Source organism: Scophthalmus maximus, chromosome 14, assembly GCF_022379125.1.
Source record: "Scophthalmus maximus strain ysfricsl-2021 chromosome 14, ASM2237912v1, whole genome shotgun sequence".
Taxonomy (NCBI): Eukaryota; Metazoa; Chordata; class Actinopteri; order Pleuronectiformes; family Scophthalmidae; genus Scophthalmus; species Scophthalmus maximus.
Window position 1 is genome coordinate 9,640,391 of NC_061528.1, and position 20,823 is coordinate 9,661,213.

General features: G+C 45.9%; 2 protein-coding genes across 4 annotated transcripts in view; both read left to right on the forward strand.

The window, feature by feature from the left end:
• The first annotated feature begins 700 nt into the window (after window positions 1-700).
• On the forward strand, window positions 701-11,200 carry LOC118320531 (ras-related protein Rap-2a). Its single transcript, XM_035651422.2, has 2 exons — window positions 701-1,662; window positions 9,437-11,200. The coding sequence occupies exons 1-2, from the start codon at window positions 1,349-1,351 to the stop codon at window positions 9,672-9,674; spliced, it is 552 nt and encodes a 183-aa protein (XP_035507315.1). The 5' UTR covers window positions 701-1,348; the 3' UTR covers window positions 9,675-11,200.
• A 6,917-nt stretch (window positions 11,201-18,117) lies between these two features.
• Window positions 18,118-20,823, forward strand: part of LOC118282810 (FERM, ARHGEF and pleckstrin domain-containing protein 1-like) — a 47,534-nt gene continuing 44,828 nt past the window's right edge. The window contains exon 1 of one of the 3 annotated variants that reach the window (XM_035604271.2): window positions 18,118-18,351. The gene's annotated coding sequence lies outside the window, so the exon portion shown is untranslated. Of the gene's footprint in view, window positions 18,352-18,433; window positions 18,731-20,823 lie in introns of those variants that run through there. The other 2 variants (XM_035604269.2, XM_035604270.2) reach the window with 2 other exon arrangements.

Sequence of the window (20,823 nt, forward strand, 5' to 3'; positions counted from 1 at the left end):
TTGAATTGTTTAAATGCCATGAGTCATTTGCAGATGCCAAAAGTAGGATTTGCAAGTTTTCAGATTTTTTGTTTTGGATACAAAAATAAGGACATTTAGCTCAAAGATTCAATCTAAAGCAATCAATTCACAAATAATCTCTCTGAAACTACTCAATTATAATAATTTCTCGTACATAATATGACAATAGACATGCAGATCATGTTTTTCTTTTTAGAAGTGCTTCATAAACGTGTATACGTGATCAGTTTCAGGTAGTGTGAGACTTCTATTAGAAGTGATCATCAACAGAAAGTAAATGTGGAGATTTTCCAGACGGCAACCACACGTAATTCCTGTGTTATCAATAAATAATACTCCAGACCATCCAGTAGACGAATTTTGGACAGCGGCAACAAAAGTGCTGCGTTGCCATAGCAACAGCATCCGGCGCATAATCCTCCTCTTTGGATATCCGTCCTCCTCGAGCCGCCCGCCGCCGTGATTGGACGAGCGCTCTTTGCATGTCACCGGGGCAACCGAATGATGGGAATTTTAACACATGAACGGAAACGTAGCCGCCGGATTTCACCGTCTCGCCGCGCGCGGCTCCCGTCCAGGCGCCGGTGAGGTTCACGGAGAGCAGCGGCGGCGCTCATTGGACCGTTCCCACGTCCGTCTGAGGAGGGAGGGCGGGTCCTTCTTTCTCTCGCCCCCGCCTCTCTCTCAGTACGGGAGCCGAGTGGGGACCGGCTGGTTACGCAGCGGCCGTGGGTCTCCACACCCGAGAGTATGGCGGCTGGGCTTGCACCGGAGAGCGGAGACGTGCCAGCGACGGTGAAGGAGAAACAAAGAGACGCAAGTTCTGTAATGAAGTGGCGCAACACTTTGAGCTCGTGCCGTTTCTCCGCGGCGGACTCCTGCTAGGAATCCGGTGCCTGTGGTTCATTGTCGGGGCTCACCCAGCGATTTCCCTCCCCGGTGTCCTCGACGGCGCAAGTTTGTTTTTTTCTCCTCCCCGACGCGCTAGAGAGGAGCGAGCCCAGCAGATGAGAACCCGCACGGTCCACATCGTCGGGCGCTCCCGTCCCTCCTCCTCCTCCTCCTCCTCCTCCTCCTCCTCCCTGTGCGCGTTTCGGGACAACAGCCGTCCTCGGGCGCTCGTGTTGCGGTCAGTGTCTGGCCTGCATGGGGGCAATTTTCTACAATGAAATCCATCTTGGGGCAGCCGTGTCTTTGTGCTCTGCCGTAGCCGAGCAGCGGCGAGCAGGACCGTGTCCGTGACAACCCGCCCGACCCGGGACACGGATGGTGACCGTGATTCGCGCGAGGGGGTTCGACTCCTTCACGACTTGATTTAAATCCCACGATGCGCGAGTACAAAGTGGTGGTGCTGGGCAGCGGCGGGGTCGGGAAATCCGCCCTCACCGTGCAGTTTGTCACCGGGACGTTCATCGAGAAGTACGACCCCACCATAGAGGACTTCTACCGCAAGGAGATCGAGGTGGACTCCTCGCCGTCGGTGCTGGAGATCCTCGACACCGCCGGCACCGAGCAGTTCGCCTCCATGCGGGACCTCTACATCAAAAACGGCCAAGGATTCATCCTGGTCTACAGCCTCGTCAACCAGCAGAGCTTCCAGGACATAAAGCCGATGAGGGATCAGATCATAAGAGTGAAAAGGTTGGTGAAAAGATGCGCAGCAGGGAGTCCTGGCCAAATAGTTTGGGGTACGGATGTTGGGGATTAATCCCTCACACATAAGAGACGATGGGAGAGAGAGATGGGCCGAGGCCTGGTCTGAAACCTGTGCTGGGATGGAGATGCTGTGCGTCTTCGGGGCAGACTCCAGAGCAACACCACACGCCTGTTCTATTTTGGTGTACCAGGTCTCAGCCACAGAGCTTGTTGGTAGGCAAAATCTGCAGCGCCAGCATCTTCGTAGAAACTTACCATGTGCGATCTTCAGAGTGTCCTCAAGTCTTCTGTGTTCGCAGGCTCGCCTGTGCTTTCTGTCTAGACAGTTGCATCTGAAGGGACGACAGGCAACCTGCAGCGCTGACCCATCCTGTCTACCAGCACTGTGGAGAAGACCAGTCTGTGTTACCTGACCAGTCTGTCTTCACAGTCATAACATGCACACAGCGGCTTGCCACAGCTGGCAAGCCGCTGCTCTGCAGCTCTGAATGTCTGCTGTGCTGCGGCCGGGATGCTGCAACCTCAGTGAAACACCCGGCCGGGGGGGGGGATACCCAGGGTTCAGTGCAACGGAGGCTCTGCGGAGAGCTTCAAGGAGGCACAGCTCTAAACAACTGTAGGGGCTGGGATGGGGAAGCACACACACACACACACACACACACATAAACCAGCGTCAGCCCGGCTCCTGCGCAGGGGAGGCCATGTTTTTAATTAACCACAGCCGCACAAGCTCTTTGGGAAGAGCGGCACAAGTGCAAGTGTGAGATTGTCTGCCGTCTGAGCACTGATGATCCAGATACGAGGTCACCAGAGCGAGCGGCTGATTGATTCAGGAGGTTAGCTGAGGCTGCGGGGCCTGTGCCGTCATGGTATTGGTGTTCCTTTGCTCCGGGCCAATGTACTGTGCAGACGTACTGTACCGTATTTTCACCTGGTGACCCGACACCAGTCTTATAAAAAATACCTACATATGCATTGGCGTAAATGCTGCTGGTGGTTAGATAATCATTGGTGATGGTTGCCTGTTTGTTTCGCTCAGTTCCTGTTACAATGTGCAAGGCAAGCGGGCCCCCGAGCTGTGTGGGTTCATCAGTCATGGAAGGTGTCAGTGGATGTGTTACAGTCAATCCAGGGAGTCCAATAGGCTCCGGAGAGAAAAAATAAGCTCTCCGATGATAAAGCATATTAAAGTCATCTTCCTGCTCACACTGTTCATTGATATAGCGGATTACTTTTTGGCGCTGCCCAGGCAGCGTACTGTATGGCCTGTGAAGGTGTAACATGTTTTGGGTTTGGTTATGACTGTGTTGCCTATTTCTGTCAGCTAAAAAACACTTTTTAGTTTTTCTCTCTGTTTCTCACACGCACCTTTATAAACAATCCTATAAATCTGTGGATGAAAGAATGAGGTCAACATGTTTCCCCCATATGAAGTGAGCATGTGGAGAGGTACTTGCAGCCTAGTGTGTGTGTGTGTTTGTGTGTTGGAAGTCCCAGTGGGGTCTTCCACAACACAACCTGGATACACACTTTGCCCGTAGGGACAAAAATCGAGGTCCTCATGGGTAGAAACTGCTTTTTTGACAGTAAAGACTTGATTTTGGGAATCAAGTCTTTACTGATTTTTTTTAGAATTAGGCCTTTGTTCCGGTTGAGCATTAAGCCGTGATGGTTAAAATTAGGGGTAAGGGGCAAGAGAAAACATCATGTAGAACGACTTCACGCTGTTTGAGACAGTGGTGGAATTTCTTAAGAAATGTCTGGTCATGGAAAGTTAGTTAGTTAGTACACATTATATTGGGTATTCAGAGCATTTCTGTCCATTTATGCAGTAAATATTTTCAAAGAAGAGACAAATCCAAGTATGTCGTTTATAGACCGTCATTCTTCTTTTTCCTCTAACATTAACACAGTTGAACTTGCAATAAAAGACATTCCATTGATGGTTTTTGTGTGTAAGATCAGGAAAGGTTTGCTTTATTCAGCAGCTGTTTGTTTATCGCCTTTTCAAACATACGCGCTGGTTTTCGGTTATTAAAAGCTTCTGTTGGCTTCTCGCTCCGTATGGTAAACTCAAACTGCGTCTCCTTGTGTCGCTATAGGTAAGAAGCAATGAATAAATTGCATACAATAATAATGTGACTCTATCAAACAAATTAAATTAAACATTAATCTCGCTTTGTCCTGCTCTCTAAGTCTTGTTTATTTACTTTTTGATCAGATAGTGGATGATTTAAATTTCATTTAACTGGATTTTTTTTTTTTTTAATAAAGTCAGTATTCACGTGTCTCACAAGTTTGGCTTATGTTGATGAATACATACATGTCCTGTATATATACTAGTTTAAGAGCCAAAACACACAGACTCACACAATTTCATCAGTATTAAAAAATATTGAATGTTTATACTCAACATATTAATTGTACTTGATTCTGGGTACTCGTTATTCTTCTAGCAGCCAAAATGAAAAAGAGCATAGCTTTCATTTCTATGTTTCCTATATATCATCAGTTTTCAAATTTTCAGTTTTATGCTATAAGGGACCTCACTGAAAAACATAGGACACACACACTCCTGCCATTGCACTCTTGAAACACACAGACCACACACAACAAGTTCAGGCATGTTCTGACGGGCTGATCGAAAGGCATTGTGGGAAATGCAGGAGATCACGAAATACAGTAGGAGAAGTCAAAACAAGTTGAGACGTCAAACAGACACAGCTGCCATCATAAATATATTGTACGAACAATTGTAATCAAGCACGGATGATGACTTGAAAAAGAGAGTCATTTTCCTTTTAATATTCATGCACTACAGCTTTAGCAGTTTCAACTGTATTTTTAAAATGTTCTTTATTCCATGTAAACCCTCAGCAGTCAGACTGTCCCCGTGCCTCGTACTGCTGCTACTGCTCGTTCTGTCTTCCCTCCTCTCAGCGAAAACACTGGCGACCCATCATGTCCATATCGGCAGTCGCCCAGGTCACAGGCACTGCCGTGCGTCACTCTCACTCTGACCCCTGTCAGCATCCATCAGTGCCCGCCGTCGGTGGCACAGACGGTTCTTCAGCGCAGAGGCCGCGGGTGCACGTGATGACACCCCGGCCTTCGCGTGTCCGCCGTCGACCCCGTCGCTCCCCACATCAGCCGCCGTTGACTGTACACCGCCGGGGTCGTGTTGTGTTTGCTGACATAGCGGAGCGTTCCATTACAAGCGCCGTGGTCATAGGTTAGAGGAGAAGAAATACCATGAACTTAATACTGCCGTCTTGCAGCGTTGCGGTGCTGGTGCTGTCGATATCTTCAGTCTACACGTGTGTAACTCATTTAGACGTATACCAATTTCTTCGTTTGTCATATCATCATTCGAGGGCTTGTGCGCGGGTTCAGCTGGCCGAGAAGATTAGGATCAATAACTGGAGGAGCAGCAGTCTCCCAGTTTGCCCAAAAAAGATCCTCTTTCATCCGAGTCTTTTGTCTGTTGTGAAAACTGGGCAAAAGAACTGAGTTAAAGTTCAGCGTTGACTTGGCTTTTAGAAAGTGTGTTAAAGGTTCTGCTGGCTCGTGGTTGCTCTGACAGTTGCTTTTGACTGTGTGGACTGTATTAAACGGGCCTGTCTGTGTTTAGTGTTCTCACAGGGACGTATTCAGAACCTTGTACCTTGCAATTTTCTGACTGATACAAGGGAAGTTCATTTTTCTTTAGTTGGTAAGTTTTATACATGTAGTGTTATTAATCTTATAATACGGCCTCTTTGATTGTGTCATTTTGCCTATAGCAGTTCCTGCATTATGTTACTTGCCAAATTGTTACCCCATGTATTAGTGTGACGTTCCTAATAAAGTGCTTGGTGAGTGTATACGCTGAAATAAGTCATCAAAGATTTATAACAAAGTGAAAGATTTAACTGTATGGTGGTGTAAATCTAAATTTACATGTGTTGATTTTATTTTTTGGCTGGTGGGAAGTCTAGTGTCCATACTAGAATAATATCCTCAGTGTGAAGTTTTATTTTCAGAGTTCAGTGGAGAATGTAGAACGTGTCACTTTGGCCATATTTTTTTTATCAAACTTATGAATGAGTCGATGAACTGTTCAAAGCGAATTCCTCTTCTTTTTTCTTTCAGCTCTCTAATGGAAAGCCAATCGTGAAGCTTTTTCTTTTTCATGCAGTGGCACTTTGAAATTCAGATTTTTTTAGCCTTGCGCTTTTCTACAGTACGAGGAGGAATTTGTTTCAGACAGCATAATTACCCCCAGGGAGCTAGAAGTCTGCTGTATTGTTGCTGTAATACATCAGATGTACAGTCTGGCAGGTTCAGTTCATATTTATCTTGTCCATTTTTGACATTTCATGGCCAATGTCTCAAGCATCTGCGATTAACATCTCGGTTCAAGGGTAACAGGAAGCAGATAATTAGCTTTCATAACCTTCAGAGAATCCAAAAAGAGACTTTAAGTCATACCCGGGATATTTTGTGTGTTTTCCTTATCATTCGTTATTTAAAAAAGCAGACATCTTAATGTGGTTGTCAAGGCATGTTCACAAAAGCCTCACCAGAAGTCTATTCCTGATCGTCCAATGTCCTGAATTTGTGCTAAATAGAGGACCTTGTTGCTACAGTACTCTCTGACTCAGCTGACATCTCTCCACTGGCAGAACTGGAGACCTTCCCTCAGAAGGGCCCGGCAGCCCTGTTGGCATCGACTAGACTCAAATTCAGACACTCCTGTGCCGCTGGGTTCCACTGTCCGTCAGCGAGGCCCCTGTGTGTTGATGCATCATGCATTATAGATAAGGCGATGGGCAGATGGGTGTTTGCAGTCGGAGTGCTCCAGCGCGGGCACCGTCAGGCCGAAGGCTAAAGCGGGACATGTTGTTCGTGCTGTTTGTGTCACAGCACGAACACCACCAGATATTAATTTGTCTTGCGTGTGAACCACGTAAACCAGCCCCGTATGGGTTACGGATGAGCCTCGCTTCCTTGCGTCATCCGCTGTTGTGTCCAGACACGGTGTGACCGACACCCTCTATGCGGAGGACGTATTGGAGCCTCAGCATCCGTGGCAGCCTCCATCTCACACCTCGTGGGACCGCCGGTTTCCTCCTCTGTTATTCTGACTATATATAGAACCTCTCCTTCGCTACCAGATGTCTTTGTGCTCTGCTGCTGTTATGACGAGGTCCAGATGAGCTGCCTAACTTAACTAGGGCGAATCAAACCGCCTGGATGTTTGAATGGTCTTTTTGGACGGACAGAAAGTATTTTTTTTTAGGAATTGGTTCCATCTTTGCAATTTTGGACTGTTAGTTTGTACTAAACTAAACATTTGCAGACGTCACCATGGGCTCTACGAACATCGACACAGTAGTTGCGGCCCCCCTGTTATATTATTAATAATAATGTTGACTTGCTTTTAGCAATAATTTTCAAGCCTTAGATCCATACACCGCTCAGGTGCTAACCATCTTGCATTGTGTTACTTTCTCTCTGTAACAAGGGCAGGAAAGTGAGAGCTGGTGTGAGACTGCATTTGATTGTAGATAATATACGAGAGCGTTAGTGACAACAGGCCCTCGAGGGGTCCAAAGTGGGGGATTTGAGTAACAGCCACTTTCTGGGGCCGAAAAAAACAGACGCTCAAATGGTACCATTACCCCAACTAAACTCGGAGCCCCCCGCAGCATCTCCTAAATGGGCACAGCTATAAAAGTAAAGGATCTGCCTTTCAATCTGCTCACCCACATCTATGTTTTGGGGCTTTTTTCCGTGGAGGTGGAAAGGGAATGTAAGGTTCCAGACAAGACGCGCCTACCGCCAACTAGAAGTGGTCCGAAATAGTCAGGAAAATCACAGCCTTGCCGTTTTTATCGACACCAGGAGTGCAGTGAATGTGACCTGGGCGCTGTTTTGCTGAAGTTTCTCTCATTCAAGCAAACACCGAGCGAGCTCTGAGATCGCCTCCTAAATCCTGGTAGCAGCCCTCAGCTGGTGAGCCGATCCTGGGAACGGGACAGGTTTGTGATTAAAATTCACTCTACGTAACATATTCATGACTAGATCAAAGTTGGCTTCCTGTTCTCGGGCAACTTTAAGCTCATTTAACGCCGAAACCTGCGGCCCCCTGGCCTGCGAGCGAGGCTCGGGCGTGTATATTTCATAGAGCGAGGGCATTATGTTGATGGGTGTTCGGGGGGAAATAACTGGTTGGATGTGACAATGTCGCTCAGTGTCGCGGACTGAGACCCGTACGCCCAGTTCAAACGACGGGTCCAACGGATGGAAAGCATCTCCCCTGCTCGCCTCACACAGACAAGGATGAAAGAAATAACCTGTTGTTTCCCCAAAGCATGTGGATTCGCATGATCGGCTTTCCCTCTGATGGTTCTGATCTTCACATCTCTTCTGATGTGAACAAACAGCCTCAGAGGCACATCATGGTCCACGATATCAAAACTGACGTAGTGATTATATCGGTGAAACTGTCATCCTCTAAATAATTATAGTGCAGAAGCCCGTTTGGTTCAACTGATCGTCTGTTGCGGTACAGTTCCACAATGACAGGTTGTGCCTCCGCACCATGGCAGGGAACTCAAAGATCACTTCCTATTTCCTGAACCCGGGGGTCAGAGTTGTGCTAAACTACCAATTTCCTGTTCTCCACGGGATCAGAGTTTAGAGTGCAGACATGAGGCAGGGTGGGTGGGTGGCATGAAGCCTCGACGTTTAGTGCCACACAGCAACAAGGTGCTGGCCTGGTTCTGTGTGTGAAAAGCTGCGTCCCACAGCCAAAGACCATTTGTACATGTCAAAAAGGAAACACGTCTTTTTTCATTGTTTCCATTTTGGTCATCTGCCATCCGTTTGAAACAGCCAGGCTGATTTCATGGTGTGAAATAGCAGAGGAAAAATATGTTCTTCAAATTCTACAGACAAGTGATATGACCGCCATTTTACCTCCAAATTTCTCTGTGATTGCTTATTTTTAATTACCCTCCTTTTTGATCAAAAAACAAATTATATATATCTATATATATATAGATATATATAGATATATATAATTTGTTTTTAATTACCCTCCTTTTTGATCAAAAAACTAATTGTATATATATATATATATATATATATATATATATATATATATATATATATATATATGTGTGTGTGTGTACATGCATATGAATATATGAATTTCACCCTGTGACTTGTGCAGAAGCTCAATCTTAAGCAAAAGGAATAACTGTCACAATATGACTTTATCTATATTGCTTAGATGCAATGGCATCAGTGTCTGTCCTGTGATAGATCAGCCAACCAATCAGGTTGCTTCCCTGCCTGTTACCCCGTACGGCCCTGGCTCCCTTTGAACAACGAGAAGCAGGTCAAGAAAATGAGGTTAGGTTGTTCAGACTGTAGACTGTTGACTGACTGGTGTTTTAGCAGGTCATGTAATTCTGATGTGTTTTATACAAAATGAAAATGATGCATTATGGGTGATTAAATAAGAGCATTAACTAACGGATTTCCTCATGCAAAGACTAAAGGGTTTTTTTAGCAGTGCAACTTAAAACCTTCTGAAGCAGAAAAGGTGTGTTGACCAAGTTGTGAAAGTTGTAATTGTCTTGTTAAAAGTGTAAGTTCGGGCAAAATGCTAGAACAATAAAAAAAAACACACTGATCTCTCCCGTTGCTGCTCCTCAGCGTCAGCCGTCGCTGATTCTCTCCTCATCCTTGCGTCTGTGTCTGTCCTCAGGTACGAGAAGGTTCCCGTGATCCTGGTGGGGAACAAGGTGGACCTGGAGAGCGAGCGGGAGGTGTCGTCCAGCGAAGGACAGGCCCTGGCCGAGGAGTGGGGCTGCCCGTTCATGGAGACGTCGGCCAAGAGCAAAACCATGGTAGACGAACTGTTTGCAGAGATTGTTCGGCAGATGGACTACGCCGCCCAGCCAGACAAGGATGACCCCTGCTGCTCCTCTTGCAATATACAATAGCCCCCGGGGGCCTCGAGGAAAAAGGGCCAGGCAGAAAGTCTACTTAGAGGAAGCTACTGCGACTACACGGCAGAGAGACACACACTTGGACACACACACACACACACACACACACATGCACACGCCAATTAAACGGAAGATAAATTCATGGTTGAACGCAGCGGATGTTAACTCTATGGAGCATAAAATCTGCACTGACATGATTATTAATAACGACATCTGAGTAATGAATACGTTTTGGATGAGGAACGCCAGGAATTTTTCGCTGCAAGAGAAAATTGACAAATGAGAAAAAGGAACCGTGCCCTCGCCTTATGTTACTCTGTTTTGTTTTCAACCTTTTCTTCAGCAAAGAGTCACTGATCAGGAGCTCTTCACTCAAGGTTTCTAAGCATTCTGATATAAATGACTGAGAAAAAAAAAAGTTTCCTGCTGGTTTCGTCGGTTTCGCACAAAAACACCAAGAGGCTTTTTTTGGGGGGTTTATTTGTTTTACATGACTTTTTGCAAGTAGCTACCGTACACCGACCCAATAACGGATTCCTGCGATCTGGTTGTGTCAAACATTGAGGAGTATTTGAGTTACAGTGTGTAAACTTTTGTCTCCCAGCTTTGGTTTTGTAGTGCTTGGTGGGAGGTCTTTTTCTACTCATCACAGGGCTGAACCAAAGAGGTGAAACTGAAAGCACCTCCATTTTCTTATATAGATATTTTTTTTTTCCAGCCGTTTGAAAATGGTAGATAAGTCGGTGTCTTTCTTGAAGCGTCCGGCGCCGTCATTTCTTCCCTATATTCTCTCACTTTGAGATTTAATCGTAAACGTATAGCAGAGTCACATATCGTGTGATGATTTGTGGGTTTTCCCTCTCTGGGAAGTCTCGGACAGCGGACTGCTGATTAGTAGTATAAGCAACTGCTTCATCCTGATGGGACAAAGAGTTCATCTCTTTCAGTGTTTGAATATCTCTACAGACGATCCCTCTGAACTCTTTGCAAGAACGGGTGACATTTAAAGTGAACGATGCCAACATTTGTCATCCTTTACATATTCTCTCCTCTGGTACCGGTATGAACTGGGTCGCTCTCACGTTTGCTCAAGAGCATTCAGATCCACCGTAAGACGTAGTGACGTCAAAGGCGACGACACTCAGAATAATAAATGGTAGTGTAAATATTTTGTATTGAAAGGGCCAGCTCCTGTGAAGACACTGACTCGACACGTGGAATTTGTCAACTGTATGCATGGCTAGTGAGCAGAAACAGAAAAAAAAAAAAGGACTCTTATTGTTTGAGATAAATATAGGCTGTGGAAATGTGCAAACCAAACACGTACACGACTGGATCCGGACATTGTCTCAAGTGTACATCTACTGTATGTTGCCACGGGAACCAGACTCTCTCCGTGTGACCATTTTCATTGTTGATTTTATATTTTTTTATGTGACCATGTACTCTTCATCCCCTCTCCGAATGGTGACACTGTTACATTTGACACCTCGACAATAAAAGTGCGTTCAACACTCAAACCGAGGCTGCGAAGTCAAATCAAAGTGATTGGATTGACGATGCTCGCTCCTATGATCTACTACATCTGGCAAAGAGGTTATGTTTTTGACCCTATCTGTTTGTTTGTTTGATGGTTTGTTGGTATTTGTCAGCAGGGCTACACAAAAACTACAGGACTGATTTCCGCGGAACTTGGTGGGATGATGGGACGTGGAGTGTCCGGCACTGCAGCACCACAGTGGCACCATGTTTGCTAAAGGCTGCCATGCGTGTCCACATGCGCGTTCAGCTCACTCGCTGTGAAAACAAAACATTATTATAGATTCAGGCTTTTTTTTTTGTGTTGTTGTTTTTCTTCTTTTGTTTTAGAACGACCTCAGACGGACAAATGTCCTCTGAGGAAATAAAGAGCGGGGCAGATGTTGGCGGACCAGAGTTCAGCTTGGAAAGGGGGATGGGACAACTTTGACACAGCGGCATGACTTTAATATAGTTTCTGTTAACTGTGCAGTTGCACGTGTTTGTTTTGTAGAAGAATGCTTTCATCCAAAAAATCAGGAACAGCTACATCAGCAGACGTTATATGTGCTGTTCTTTGTACACTTCGTTTTTAAAACAGCCTACAAGAGGGTTTGTTGTTCTTTATATTCACTGTTTTAACCCGTGACGAGATTAACTTCATAAAACGGGGATGGTGGTAACATTTGACTTTTGAGGCCCCTGTTTGGCATTGGCTTAGCAACGGCAATGATTAATAACACACTATAATGTCGTTAGTAATACTGAGACCATGTCTTTACAGATAAACCTTTATATTTGAACTTCCTTTGCCCGCTATTCAAAGTTAGATCACAGAACCTTGTGAAGAACAGAGCAAACGTTAACGTCATCCGGAGTATCATATAACTAAAGCAGATTCTAAAAGAAAGAGGAGAAAGAAATGAAGTATGTCTATTAAATGTAACATGGATTTGGAGTTAATCCCCAATGTCGGGGAGGGTGCTGAACCCAAAATTCGATTTGAAGACAAAATGATTGGAGGAGAGGTCTCCTTTTCTCCTTTGTTTACCTCCGGACTAATTTCAGGGATTTTGAATCCCACGTGGCGTGTGGGGGTGGCCTGTTGGGGGGAGGGCGCCTCGCCAGTCAATAGATCCAGGGGGGTGTGCGCCAGTATCTCCTCTGAGGCGCTTGTCAACATCAACCTCCAGCATCCTGACGCGAGCGAGCCACCGTGTGGCCTGTTTGAGTTATCCCGCGTGCTGAGGTGCTCCATCCGCCCTGATGAGCCGGGGCAGATGTCTGACGAACCTGACGGTGAGGGGTCTCGGTGGGGTTCATTAGGAACCGCCGTCCCTCTGGCATCACTCAGTCTTCTGCAGCACAATGTGTTTGGTGGTTAATGTGGCACCACATCCTTGTTGACCAGGGAGAGAGGTTTAATGAGAATGGATTGCCAAATGCTTTACAGGAATCAGCCTATTAGCTGGGCAGCTTCATCCCCTGGGCTGTGTTTCTTCCTTCAAATGAGCACTTGAGTTCCCCCCTCGTTCCTTAAGTCCTTTGCGAAGTCTAAGCAGGAATGACCTACAAGGAGCGGTATGTTAGGTAAGCACCGCGCGATGCTGAATCCTCAGCAGGGAACCGGCTGTAAAGTCCAAATGAATTCAGCTTGAGAACAGACCCCTGTAGTTCTGCACCGTAGGTGTACGAATTAAGAAGAGCGCTGACTCACTGTTATACCTGTTCTCGGCCCTGTGAGGCAGCGGCACAGACGCTGCAGCCGTGACACAACACGCCGGGCTTTTGCTCCAGCCAAGATCCTCTGCTTTCAGTATGTCAAATGTCAGGAAGAAAGTGGGGGGGGGGGGGGGGGGCTGCATGAATCACGCCACCACCCACACGCTCGCACCCACACCGCTTCCAGACTGCAGCCTGCAGGGGCATCCATAGGATTCAGCAGCAGTCCATGACAAACAGGGCCGCGACTGCACTGTGCACAGGTTCGTGAGTAGAGCAAACCTGGCTGCCCCACGGTTCTGAGGACGGAAGAGATTCCGACGCACAAACCAGACAAAGGCGTCTTTAAATTACTTTAATCCTCTCATTGATCATTGGAGCATTAAAGTCCCAATGGTCCAGACAGAGGCTGAAATGTGCAGGGGGGGGGGGGGGGGGGGGGGCTTTTGTACCTTTGCAGCATGAGAGAAGATCTGGAAATCAATAGTGTGATGTAAGCAGGAGGATTTTTGCATTAAGAGGAAATGTTTTCATACATTGTGTCATCATGTACAAAGCATTTCCACCGCGATGATGTTCACAAGTCTGCCTGTGTGGTTTTTCCAGGAGTTGGGGAACACTAAGCGATGTGCTGGTGACTGAACGTGGGGGAGAGACAGTACCCTGGCTGGGAGTCCCCGTTGGGATGAGAGCCGAGCTTTACATCGGAAACAATGTCGATGAGCGGGAGGGGGAAGATGGAACGAACGAACAAGACGAGCCGGGACTGTCAGGAAGCCTAATAACCGGGTGTCATGGCAACCAGATGGCAACATGAGTTGTCAATTTCTAATTTGCAGCTGTAACACAGAGTAGTGTGTGTGTGTGTGTGTGTGTGTGTGTTTGTGGTGGGGGTAATCTCAAATAAACTGTTATCACAATGTCTCAGTCGAGGAATGTAACTTAGAAACATTTACTCAAGTACAAATTTGAGCTACTTGTAGACTTCTTTACTTGAGTCTATTTATTTTATGTGACTTTTGGTACTGCTCCATTCTTAGCCACTCCGTCTCCACTGTTTCAGAGGGAAACACTGTTCTTTCTCACCACTACTTTCTCACCACCTTACTTTTAATAAGTCTAGTTACTAGTTTCTTACTAGTAACTAAGTTAGCTGGCTTTAGCTTTATATTTAGCATACATGACAATGTTTCATTTTCTTCCCTTTTTTCTCAAATGTATATATTTTTTTAAGTTGAATTTGTTTACTTTTATAAACTCTTATAGTGTGGTATTGCTCAGATAAAAAAACAACAGTTGTCAAGTTCACATATATATGTAACCTATATATATATAAGTATAAGTACATTATGTCAATATGCATTCCCACATATATATGTGTGTGTACATGTGCATGTACACAAACAGCCTCACACACATGCACAGTCTGCCAAAGTGAAAGTTTTTTAAAAAGTAAGAAGGAAGAAGATATGCGGAAACTGAAACCTCTGCTCAGCATTTTATTGAAATCACAAAGTGCAACACACTACGGAACAGTCAGTGGCACGTGCTCATCCACAACACCCTCCTCCATCCTTTTGTAAAAGGCTGCGATTGAAGATTTAAGTGGTCAAACTTTTCCCTCGGTGAAGTTGTACTTGAAATCTGCGCTCACGTTGTTTCCAATTTTCTCAGCTTCCCACCATGATTAGCTCAAAAGACGAAAAATACATTTTACAAGCGAACCCCTCGGGGAGGGAGAAAAAAACAGCAACAATTTCATGCAAAACATCTCTGGTGGATATTTGTTTTGTTTCAGTAATACCTTGACAATTTTGCTGAAATTATTCCCACTCACTCCATGACCCCAAGCTATTCCATCTGCTCCTGTTATGAAGGTATAAGGTGAGATACTAATGCGATGGATTTATACAGCAGATTTTGTGTATCCCTGCATGCAGGATCAGACGAAACACTCACAGGCTGACAACAACATCTTTTGTAAATTCATGTCAGCACAGGGGGAAAATAACATAATACGCCTCCACTGTTGTTTCATCAGACTAGAGATATAAATATGAATGAAAGATGGTAGTTTTTAATAAGGACAATCAAATATACTGCAGAATGTGCATTTGATTACAGTCAGACAGAGAAAATCTCCACTGTGTATTTCCCTAGAGGAAATATTTCTATCCTAACATAAATGTGTAATCTTGCAATCGTCCAATGGGGGCAATGAGTGAGAGCAGTTTTTCTTCTCCTGTTCTCTCTTTATTTTATTTTTTTAATGGAGCATGTGTTGAGAGTCCCCCCTGCTGGTTTCCTTCTCTGCCAAGCATCAGTTTTGGACAGATGCCAAGACGCGAACTGTCTAAAAAAAATAGGCTTTATCATTGGCCCTGCTGATGACAGCAATGATTATTATAGTGCAAACAAAAGCATATTCATTATCTTTCCAGTGACGCATTTCTGTGAGACTAAAGATGTCAAAAAAATTAGCGTATTGTGCTCGTGTTTGGGGATTTTAAGTCTTCTCACGTGTCGATCTCATTTAAGGTTTTGAAAAGAACAGAAAGAAAGAAAATGGCCTCATGGGAACTGTAGGCGAGATGAAAGTGCACACAAAATGAATAGATACATTTAGATGTTAATGTTTTATGGAACACATAAGGTATGAATTTCAGCAATATCAAAATGCACAGTGTTGTAATCATACAACAACTCCCCGTAATTGAATAAATAAATATTTGTATGTTGGCTTTAATCGTCCTTATTAGTAACGGTAATGTTTAATAAATGTTGCTGTCCTCGTACAATGACAACGAATGTTTCATACGGATTAAATGACACTGAAGACACTGATTCATCAACGTGTCCTGTTTGAGTCATTATGAGGTTTATGGTACGTTTGGAAAAAACAGGCAATTCCTTTGCAGTCAATAAAAAAATCACTCTTTTAGTCAAACCCTCCCAATAATCTTATGTTGAACTGTTCAACCATGCCTGTGGAGAAGGAGGTTAGTTTTAATCTTGTAATTTAAGACTATATCGTCAGAGCAGAGTTTTTTTCAGGTTCGTTAGACATATTCATGTATTCATTATTTTGTCCACAAGCACATACTGTATTGTACATTTGACTTCAATTCAATACTGTGAGAGCATTACATATTTGACAGAAGCTATTTTTAGGTTAATCCAGCTTTCATTTGAACCCTTAGCCTCAAGCACACAACAAGAGTTTATTTAAAGATTCAAACTTTCTGATTAATAAATGTAAAGTGGGCTGAATGGAAACCAAGTTCCTTTAATTAAAAAAACGTACTTTAGATGAATAGTATTTCAAGAATCATTCTTGTGCTCCTTCCACTTGAGGTGTGAAGGTGACTCTTCCCAGTTAAATAAGAGATCACTGAGAACATGGCACAACATCTTAATTACTTACAAAACTGATCAGAAACAGCATTTTGGTGTCTCTTGGCTGTTTTCTTTTTTTTCTTTTTGCCTCAGTCCCAAGTCAGCACCTCCCGAAGCTGCCAAGACACTGAGGGTGATTTCTACATCTCCGGTCCCACATCACAGATGTGTGGGAGACTTCGCTTCCTGCCACTGATAAGGTGGGCAGGCATGCAGACATTAAAATAGAGACATTAAAACGAAAACAAAAAATCTTCATCCTTCCACCACACTGCTCGTCTTTCATCCCTGTCCCTGTAGCAGCTACGTACATAGAGGAGTGGGCGATGCGGAGGCACCAGACAGTCACAGCCAAAGCCCCAGGCCACCAGACATGAAAAAAAAGGGAGAGGAGAACCAGGGAATAGCAATGCACATGCACCCATAGGAGTGAATAATCTTGACAAAAGTCAGTTTAAATATTGATTGATCAATTGGGGTCGGAGGGGTGGCCAGCTCTGACATGCCCCTTCCCCCCCAAAACTCTGTTTGCCTCCCTTGGTGCCTCCCCCTTTTAAAGAGCTATATTTGCGAACAAAAACTAAAACTAAAATAAAAGATTAGAGAAAAGTTGAAACATTCAACTCAGGTTTATGGAGATTTTTTCTTTTCTTCTCTTCTTCCTTCCCCGTGAATCAGCATCAGGAGTCCTCAGATTCCCTGTGACCTTTGGGCCGAGGCCTGAGTTAAACTTAGCTTTACCTCAAGCAGCTAACGATAGTAACAGTCTTAACAGTTTAGTCTATCATACTGTCAATCGTAACATTCCTACCTCTCCAAAAGAACGTTCTCAGTCACTCTGGGCAACTCCACTTCCTCATCAGCTTTGCTGAGACGTGGTGTCCCTCACGGCTCTGTCCTTGGCCCCCCCTCTGTTTTTCACATACACGCTGCCTCTTAGCCATGTCCTTCAAAGTCGTGATGTCGCTTATCCTTTTTTATGCAGACCACACTCAGTTATATAAGTAACTGATATGGCTCTTATTTAGTTAGCTGGGACTGGCTCCAGCCCCCCCGTGACCCTTAAATGGATAAAGCGGTAGACAATGGATGGATGGATGGATGGATGGCTCTTATTTACACTTGACAATTTATTTATATGGTTTATGGACTGTATTTATATAGCACTTTTCTAGTCATAAAGACCACCCGAAGCACTGACCCAGGAAAGTCACATTCACCCATTCAGACACATTACTAACCGCGCATTTTTCTGTCACATTCAAACGCTGCCAGAAGAGCCGAATATGTGTATTGCCCAAGGACACAGCGACATGTAGACCGGCGGAAGCCGGGATTGAACCGCCAACCTTGGTGGACGAACGACCCTACCTCCTGAGCCACAGCCGCCCGATTCACATATGATTTCATCTATTTTCTCCGCTCGCGTTCCATTGTATTATTGTCATTTTAACTACTGCTGTTCTTACTACTTCTTATTTGTAAAGCACTTTGTAACATTATTAAGAAAAGTGCTAAGTGATAAAGTTTATTATTACTATTTTATCATCAGTCAAGCAGGGGACAATTTTTTGGACAATTTAATAAAAAACACTTTGATACATTAAGTAATCCTTAAAGTAATGATGATACTAATGTATTTTATTCATTGATGGGAAGTCAGTGACTCACTGCTTCAACGTGTCAAATCCACTGATTTACCGTGACCAGAGCTGTTTCCAGTCGCCGTCGCTAGAGGGCGCTGTTGCTCCACCGGCCTTGTGCCGGCGCTGTCTGCGAAGGTGGAGGTGCTGCGCCTCCTCCCGCATTGTGTGAGCGGAGGCACCGGGAGTGGATCCCGTCTCTCACTCGCTCAGTCGTCCGCCATGGCGACCGCACGCGAACTCCTCTGAGAAAAACTCTCCTCTGGGGATTTTCCCATTTCCTCCCACAGCCGCCGGACGTGGACGCGATCTCTCTCCTGCCAGCTGGGACGAACGCATACGTGGTGTGGACGAGCCCGCATTTTCCACAGAAGGGGGCAAGAATCGTGCAGGCAAGTCCTCCTCCTCCTCTGATTGTGTGTGTGTGTGTGTGTGTGTGTGTGTGTGTGTGCGCTCTTTAGGGGAAGTGATTCAACTTGTTTGAGGAGATTAGGGTTAAGTCCCGGGAGGATCTTCGCCGTGTTCCTTTGGTGATCCCGTGGATTTTTCAAGGGAAGGGAAACCCACTGTCACTCGTGTGTGTGTGTGTGTGTGTGTGTGTGTGTGTGTGTGGAAGACCTTCGCTTGCAGCCAGTAAGTGTCCGATCCGTCCTCCAGCCGCGGGGTTGCATTGCACAAGAGTCTATGTGCTGTGCGCAAACCGCGTCGTGACATTTGAAACGATCGAACGCGTCGGTGCGCGGAGAGCGCGCGTCCGCGGCCGCTGCTCAGGTGAGTCCCGGCGGTGCGTTCAATGTCACGTCTCCCGTGCCCGGCTGATCGTGTCCCGAGCATTACAGCAGGCTGCTCTCTTAACCCACATCGGCGGTCACGGCGAGAACAGGGGAGCGACTCTCGGTCAGTCCGAGCTGGATATCGACCATTTTCTTGCGCTGATTTTTTTCTTTTCTTCCTTTTCCTCCTCCAGATGCTTTTTAAATGGCAGCTCTGGTCCCAACACGCATGTATCCTGCTGGTGGCTGTCATTCTTTTTATTCCCCCCCCACTTCATGCACACACGTCACGTTGCCAATAAATGCTTTTGGGAACTTCTGTAGATTCGTGCAGCACCAGCCACACCCAGGTGTCAGTGTCTTGTGTTGCAGAACACTAGAGGAAATTGAGCTCTTTATCATTTTTGTGTGTGTGTGTGTGTTTCGATGGGCTTTCCTCCAGGTAGACAGCTGGATACATCAGGCCCCGGCCCCTGGCCACTCAGCTGTCACTAAAGGATTCCAGCTGGGCGGCATTGGGCCGCACTGGGGGGCCCCGGGTGCCCCTGCACACAGAGGAGCCACTGTTAGGACCCTGTGTGTGCCAGCAGTCACAGCTCCATGTTACACTCATGTGGGGAATTTCAAGCAAACAAGTTCAAAGGCGGGCGGGCGGCGGGGGAAGGTTTACCGTGAGGAACACTCATGGGGTCTGTCAACGTCCCCTCTGGCGTTGTATAGTGGGGCGACTATGCTGCATGTCCCACTCTGGCTCTGCGAACAAGGTGCCAGCTGTACAACTGGTGCCTTATTTGTGTGCGTTTGTCTGGACCTGAGTTACCTATTCAGAGAAGCGCACGGGCCCAGACGCGGGACTGCTTGATTCATGATCCCCGGTTGCAGGGGAGGGGACGTTTGGGCCGAAATAATCACTGTCTACTCTTTCACCGGCCTCTGTTCCACTGGTGTTTTGTTTGAGGAGTGTCCAGTTGCGTGGCATTCATGCACGCGCGGGTCATCGAAGGCACAAATTTACAGACTCAATATGAGATACTTGCCAGTAACCAAGGCAAAGGGCCAACTGAGTGATGACTATGCGCGAGGATCAAATGTCACAAACGACTTGGGCTTGAGTGAAAAAAATAAGCCTGTTTTCCATTGGCGGCCCCCGGTGACAGCATCAGGTCTGGTTTCCATCAGCCCGAGGGAGACTCCAACACCTCGCACCCGCCGCTCTGTGATGACAGCGCACAGACAGGTGCAGATAATGAAATAGGCCGTCTGAACTCAGTGGCATCGTGGTTGGGGTTGGGACGACGTCACGAAAAAGTTCACAAAACTGAGAGCAAAATGCTCTCATTTAAATAATTAAAACTCATATGATTATAAGCTGCATTTCTAATGACTTGTCATCCACCTCAACCACACTGCAGAGTTTCACTGAAACCTTTCTTCAGCGAGCTTCTCCTAAGCAGCAGGCAGACCATCATCAGACCGACTCATCGCCGTCCTTGGCCTATATTCTCTCCATGCACTTTGCTGGATTGCATTATCCACTCCTCTGAAATGCCTTATTCAGCTCGCGAGCTTAAACTTGGCAGCAGTCAGTCACCTCTGCGGTGGACGAACAACTGCCCACTGGCCCTCGGTACGCACGCCGGCGAACCACTTGGTGAGGTCTCAGGATGACATCAGCCTTCTGGAATGTGCAATGAAAAGAGAATCAAGCAGCACAGCGTGGCCTGGAGGGATCTGGCTTGTGGACACATGGGGGGGGCGGGGAGTGACCTGCTCATGTGTCAACCCACAATGAACGAGTCTGTGACTTTGTCCCAAACAAGTCCTCCACCTGGGACAAAGAACAGAACTCTCAACTATGTGCGATTAAGATGGGACCCTCCCACCATAGCTGGATGCTGGGGGGCGGTGGCTCCCTACATTGTAGTGTCAGAGGGTCACCACAGTTCTGTCAGATGAACCTGTATCGACAGATCGTTCATTTCAAGCATTATCCATTACTGTTAGTTAACAAGTTAAATAGTTTCCCCATTCATCATCTACGCCGACTATTTCCAACCAGTAATCCATAATTTTTTTTTTAGCTATTTTACA